Source organism: Spea bombifrons, chromosome 1, assembly GCF_027358695.1.
Source record: "Spea bombifrons isolate aSpeBom1 chromosome 1, aSpeBom1.2.pri, whole genome shotgun sequence".
Lineage (NCBI taxonomy): Eukaryota > Metazoa > Chordata > Amphibia > Anura > Pelobatidae > Spea > Spea bombifrons.
This window is the reverse complement of record NC_071087.1, coordinates 144,420,533-144,427,836: the sequence shown is the minus strand read 5'-3', so window position 1 is coordinate 144,427,836 and position 7,304 is coordinate 144,420,533. Positions and strand designations below refer to the sequence as shown.

Sequence of the window (7,304 nt, the reverse complement as noted above, 5' to 3'; positions counted from 1 at the left end):
GTTAAATTTGCAATGAAAGCATAATGATAGAGTCTACGAATGCTAAAAAAAAACACTTTTTTTCAAAACTCTTTCAAACTTGCTGCATTATGCTGTTTTTCTTTTCTAATTGCTATATAAGTTAACATATAAGAAATAAATTGACTTGAGAAGAAGCTTGATCTTTTAACCTCGAGATGCCTCATATTCAGAATGAAAAAGGAAAATGATGTTGTTATTTTATTTTATTTTTTTAAGAGCGTGAGAGGTGAGTGCCAGAGAAATGTACCTTCCCTCCAGTATTTGGTATGAATCTGTTTTGACCTTTTTGAAAGTCAAGTTTGGCTCATCCAGGCTTAGGCAAGACATGCATGCTCACCTTGTGTTGTGTCTTTCCCCAGGTCCTCCTCCCTCAACTAATGCCACAAATGTACACAACACAAAAGTGGAATTGGGTGACAAAGGTTGAGACAGAATGGGTATGTTATGGAACTATTACCCGCCATTACTTCTTTTTACCGAATTATAATATATTTATGAATATATTCCCTTTTGTGTGCTATGTTGCATTGATGAGTCATTTCATTAATAATCACCCTGCTAAGCAAAAGTAATAAACTGAATTCAGTTAAATGAAATTGTTGCTATCTGCACATGATTAACCCTGATAAGAGATCACAACAGAACGTAAACAATTTCTATTTCTAGACAATATTACATCAATCAATTATGCAATACTTGTTTTATTTACATAAATATAAACTGTTGCTTGGGGATATGTACAAGCGCAACCTTATGCTTGTGAAGCCAACTCGTGGTGTTTATATGGAAAAACATGGATGTTTAAGGATCCTATTCGCATTAAAAGATGATTTCATATATTAACTTTTAAAAATACATGACTGTTCTTTTACCATATTAATTGTATTTCATGTTTGTTAAGTTGATGTGTGGGTATATTTTTGTAGCTTGATTTCAGGTGCCTGAAATCCCCCATAGCGGAGCGGTAAGGTGGGTTCCTTACAGCATAGATATATTTCCCAATTATTGATGCTTCAGATGCATTGAAATGTTTTTCAGGTTCTTCATTGACCATGGAACTGCTCTTTAGTCCACTGGATTCCAAACCTATTTTGCAATGTCATCCCCAAATTTGTAGTTGTTTGAAATTATCCGTTAAATGTGTCTTTCCAACCTTGGGCTAGGTTCTCCTGTTAGTTTTGAAGCTATATTAGATACAGTAGCTTTAATACTTCTTACTTATTCTTCTTTAATGACTTCAGAACATCTGTATATGAGTTCTTATGAGTAGACTAGTGGTATACCCAATGCTACATAAAAATGTTTAAAATATCATATAAAACCATATTTATATGGTCGTAGATAAAATAAGTAGTTAAATGGGCATTGTGGCATTAAATGGGCGATCCTTGCCACATCCTAAGCAGAATAAATAACTAGATCTTGAGAATCTTATGTAGGTGCTGTGCTTTAGGAAAATTTGTTTGTATAGAAACCTGTTCAAACATACTTTACTAATATCCTACTGATTCTACTTTATATGATTTCTTCCTCCATGTGATTATTTACTAAATATCACATGTCCCGTATGCCGTAATCATCTCCCTTGTAACATAGATGAGAACTGTTTAATGTAAGTGAATACCATGTAAAGTTACAAACGTGACAATCATTAAGAGAAGGCTGGTGTTTCATAGTCATTATGGCTCAACGTTAAGAACATTCTCCCACAGGAACCGCATTGATGATAGCGACATAATTGCAAAAGACAATGTGGAAGTCGGCTTGGATGAAACGCTAATTAATAATGGAATAATGGAATTCTAATTAATTAAAATCTCAGCCGGGACGAGAGAAGCGTGTTTCTACAAGTGTGTTCCAGTTTCCCAGAGTTTACACTGAGGGCATATCTACACGTTATTGGGGAAATTTAATTTTCCAAAATAATTTATAATGATGTTTTATGGTTTAGAACATACTGTGCTCTAAGCGTATTTAATAAAGCAGAAGCCGGATTGTCACATGTGCATATATATCATGAATGCGAAGCAGTAAATAGCTCGTGTGATTTTATATACAGCAAATTTCACCCTTTCAAAGCAATGTTGATTCAAATGTCAGGATTTTTTTAAAATACACGGGTCTAAAGATGGGAGAGAAGATATTTGCCCTTCTTCCCAGGTACACAGTGGCGGAACTACCGGGCCCTGGAGTTCTGCCAGTCAGGGGGGCCCAAGGGGTGCCGAGCGGTTGCTGAAAACGACCGCTCGGCACCTCTTGGGCCCCCCTGACTGACAGAAATCCAGGACTCCTCCGCTGCCGCCGCCGCCACCGCCACCGCCTACCTCAGCGCTGCCCAGAGTGCAGTGTTGGGAGCGTGAGGCGTTTGTCTCGGGTGCCGGCGCTTCACGTTGAGCGCCGGCATATGACGTCATATGCCGGCGCTCAGCAGTGAAGCTGGCACCCGGGACAAACGCCTCACGTTCCCAACACAGGAGTTGACGGTAAGTGACCTACAAAGGGGGGTAGGGAGGAAGTGGGTAGATCGTGAGAAGGGGGTAGGGAGGGAGTGGGTAGATCGTGAGAAGGGGGGTAGGGAGGGAGAGGGTAGATCGTGAGAAGGGGGGGTAGGGAGGGAGAGGGTAGATCGTGAGAAGGGGGGTAGGGAGGGAGAGGGGAGATCGTGAGAAGGGGGGTAGGGAGGGAGAGTGGAGATAGTGAGAAGAGGGGGTAGGGAGGGAGAGGGGAGATAGTGAGAAAGGGACAGATGGGTTGGGGGGGCCTTTAACAGATTCTCGCACCGGGGCCCTGAGGTTTCTAGTTACGCCCCTGCAGGTACAAAATGTATCTTTTACCACCACCCCAGTCCATTCTGTTTTTGTCCCGCACAAAACTTTTTAAAAGAAAAAACCTGGAGCGCCACCAGCGAATATAATAAATATGATGAATACCAGTATGTGTAAAAAAAACAAAACAAAAACCCAAGAAAAATACTTAATAATATGATCGTGTAATTGCTTCAAAAAAGGTTTTCTTTTTTTCGGTATTACTGTTGACGAATCTACTTTGACAAGTGGCAGCAGACTAACTCCATCCCATCCAACGTTCCCTTAATAGCCTATTGCATTAACACACACAAGGTGCAATTATTGACTAGTGTTAAGGCTTTAAATTGTCGACCCAAGGCAGCAATGTTGTCGTAGACCTTTTTAACAACAGATGCTATTTAAAGCTTCTGGAAGTTGTAGTGAAGTGATTGCATCTGGCTATTAATATGTATTTGATAAATAAGACACCCATTCACTGCCTTACAGGTGTCGCATTGCACTAAGGCAAGGGACGCTTTGCAAGAGTAATGGTTGCATCACCGACGCATCTGTGCTCACGGACTCTTGATAATTGGTCTCCAGGGTGCCCATCATTAGATTTAACTCCTCTAGTATGAATTATTCATCGGAGCCACTTCCTATAATAAACTCAGCAATCGCAAGCTCCAGAAAACGTGCGCAACATAAGGTAGAAAATAACCGGAACGAAGCAAATAACCGTTTATATTCTTTATTGATTAGTAACTGCCGACAAGATGCGATACATAGTAATAATGCTGATGTTTTTGTTAGTTACATTTTGACAATCACTGCCCGCGGGATTTATCTCCGTAACTACTTAGCCGCACCTATTTGCCCTTTTTCCTTAGCTGCTCCTCGAAGAAGTCATTGCAAGCCACTGTTAGAGCTGCCACCAGGACCACAAATTCATTGAAGTCCACTTCATTGTCCTTGTTGGAGTCAAGATCCTTCATAATCTTGTCAACCAGCTGAGGGTCTTTTTGGCACTGGGGGGGAATAGACATGATAAGGTATGGGAAATGTATGATACATATAATATGTGACAATTTCTGTGTTAAATGTAGTGCTGGATTTCCCATTGGATATTTGTGTACTTGCGAGACGGTTAGATATAACACCTTTGTGTGCCTATGCATTTGTATTGCTGACCAGCATAAAGAGTCCTAACTTGTATGATATATACACTTAAAGATTATTTTTTCCCATAGGTTGACCATGGTTGCATGAATCGATGCGGTTAATTAAAGTGTGTTTAGAAGATAGTGTTAGTCTTATCTAGACTAAGAAGCAGCCTGCGTCACAGAAGTTGAGTTGTAAATGCTTGGTCCGGAGAGACCATTGTTTGATAATCTGAGTTATAAAAGCAAAATGAAAAAAGTATTTTGAGTCTCAGCATCTTCTGGACAAAGTTAGTTACGCTGCATCTGGATCTATAGGTCTTATTATCTTTTGCACAAATGGCTGGGTGGCTAAAGGTCATAGGAGTTGCATTCTCCCAAGTACAATTAGCATGCTTACTCTTTGTGAGAAGGCGTAATACATGCAAGCTCTGTTTAGCTGGAATACTCAATATGAAGTATTACTGCAGGAATATGTTTAAATTATTACTGCAGCCTTGTTAAGGTGCCACCATACCCTGTAGTATGAACGGTTTCTATTTTATTACATATCCCTAGCCTGAAGCAAACATGAGAACTGCTCCCAGTGAGGTACAGATTCATCACTATCGCAGCCTGCAGTTTATTTAATAGTGATTTCTTTTTGTGTATCATTTCACGTCAGGCCTCTGTGATTGATCATTTCACAGCGATGACGATTTGTCATATCTTCTAAGAGAATACAACTCATGTCTGCGGAAGAATGGAAACATTCTAATTCAGGATCAGTGTCACGGCTCTATTAATGGAGTGGGATGTTACGACCAGGTGCAGGCTACCTTGGGGAGTCAGGGTGGAAGCCACCGGCAGGGCTATTGTGCGGGTAATGATGGAGATTATCAGGGGAGATCACTTGACCATCATATTTAAAATTCTACTTTACTGCCGGGATCTGCCCTGTAACATGTGGAATCCATAAGATTGCCAAGCTGACCATCTGACCAAATGGCAGTGTGCTCCTTCTTCTGCTGCCATTACACTCCCGTCCTGTTGGTAGGTGATATTATTATGGGGTGGCTGGGGTGCCTTTGCCTAATTCCCAGGGGGAGGCATATAGTTAAGTGTAATCATTTGCTGGTTCAGCATTATGGGAGTTGTGGTCCACAAACCCCAAAGGATCATAATTTTAACTCCTGCGCTCTCTTAATTGTATTTAGGAAGCAGACCACTCATTGTAAGCTCAAGCATCTTATTATTTTAAAGATATGATAATATAAAATCAGATTTAGTGTGTCCATTTAGTGGGTCCATGGTCCATGCGCCCAGTACAAGAATATAATCTATGTTTATAAATCATGAATTACAAATATGTATTTTAAAGCTGCAATGCGCATAAACCAACAAACAGCTAAGAAAACTGTGCTGATCTGCAATCGTGCCATTCTTTGCTGGGTTATTTGGGCACAAAGCAATTATTTAAAATTAATCCAAAAACAATGTTTCCAATTTTGATACTCCTAAATCTGAAAGTGTGTTTCTTTTTCTTCAGCTTTCTGGTTGATAGTTAAATCTAAAAAATAGTGTAGCATTTCATTTGCAATACCAATGTAAAAATTATGTAAAATCTAAGCCTTGCTTTATAATATATATATATAGTTTGTTCCTTTTTACAGTATTCTATACAATGTGCGCTTAACCATCCAATCGGATTGAATGAAGTTGGTGTCGATTTTCTCAAAGTGGGATTAATACACTAAATGTTGCTGTACCAACAGGATTTCCTCAGTAAATAATGAGAATGGCCCAAAAAATTATCTGAGACATGTTTAAGTGGTGTAGAAGAAATACTGCCGTCCCTTGGAAATCTAGACCATTCTGTGTTTAGCAGAGGTAGCCAACAGGTAGCGTTCACGCTATTTGTGAACTGCAGCTCCGATTAATTCTTGACCAACCTTAAGTTAGATGGAGGCTAAAAATACTGAGAGTTCAACACCTGTTGGAGAGTCACCTGTTGGCTAACCCATGCGATACAGTACATGGAAGGGCTAATCAAACACGGAACTCTAGAACAACATCAATAAACTTCTACCAGTCCAAAAACTATAGCGCTAGCATGAAACATATCAAGGAGCATGGAACAGGGTGAGCAGACCTGGCTGGGACTCGTAGCTCTGGTAAAAGTATGACACAGGGCTGTATTATCACCCAGTCTACCTCTTTAGCTGGTGTGTTTCAACCTGCCAGTCATTTACAGGGACGTCTGCTCACCCAAACTTAGAGGACAGTGTAAACCAATGGGATATTCTGATGTATCTACATGAAAGGCCACAACTTTGGTTTGCTAATAACCTCTTACCGCTAAAAAGTCGGTTAGTTCACTCTGCAGAAGCTGCTTGAGTTCTCCTTTATTCAGCTTGTACTTGTCGCCTTCTTTGCCAGAATAGTGGTGAAAGATCCTGATCATGGTGTCCATGGCTCCTTCCAACTGGGTGGGCATGATGATGATGATGACGAGAGGTATCTGCCAGACAGAGAGAGATTATGTTATTGGGCCCATAACCAATAAATAGTTTTCCATTATGCTTTTTAATGAGGGAAGGTCTGGGTTTTGTACCCAATTCTCTATGTAGGTTGCATATAAGCGCCACAATATAAATGTATAGTCAGTAACTAACTTCTTCTACCATCCCCTCCCTTTAGCCAGGGCATTGATCACATTTGATCCCAACACAGTTCACATTATGATAAAGACTCTAGAAATACCCTTACGAGTCCCAAGGTCAACTATATATCAATAAATGAAATATGGTTAGAAAAACAATATACATACATTAATGCAGTGCTTAAGTGAATACTATCCTAAACCATACCAAAACTAATGATAAGAAATGTTTATCACAGCTAAAGCTTTAACAGTAGGATCAATAATCAAAGGTTAGTAACATCATCCGATCACATTAAAAGTGTTCTCCATACCTGATTGTCCACAACCAAACAGCGCTGGTAAAACAGGTAATGAAGGTTAAACAGGTTGGTTATTTATACAGAATATCCCGGATCCGCACACCTATTCCCAAAATGCAAAGAGAGTTAATTCACCAATGGAAGCAGGTGAGCAGCGTGCGTCACACATCACTCGGAGCCGATTGGCTCTTGGCCTTTATTTTAATCACCTAAAATGATTGTGGTTTAGTACGCTTTGCATGCAGTCCTTGCGATTGCCTAAATACCTGGGTAGGAGGAGACTTTTCACTGTACGTCTCTTCTGTAAAACAGGTAAGAAAAAAAAAAAGGCAATTAGTTGCTAGGAAGCTCGTGTGAAAGGGAAAAAGATCCCAAAATAAAACGGTGGAAAGAA

The 7,304-nt window shown here is 40.0% G+C and overlaps 1 protein-coding gene across 1 annotated transcript; it reads right to left on the bottom strand.

Annotated features, from left to right (window-relative positions):
• Window positions 1-3,542: 3,542 nt before the first annotated feature.
• S100Z (S100 calcium binding protein Z) lies at window positions 3,543-6,467 on the bottom strand. Its single transcript, XM_053447970.1, has 2 exons — window positions 6,303-6,467; window positions 3,543-3,835 (listed from the first exon to the last, which is right to left on the bottom strand). Exons 1-2 carry the CDS (start codon window positions 6,441-6,443, stop codon window positions 3,677-3,679), a joined length of 300 nt encoding a protein of 99 aa, XP_053303945.1. The 5' UTR covers window positions 6,444-6,467; the 3' UTR covers window positions 3,543-3,676.
• Window positions 6,468-7,304: the final 837 nt, after the last annotated feature.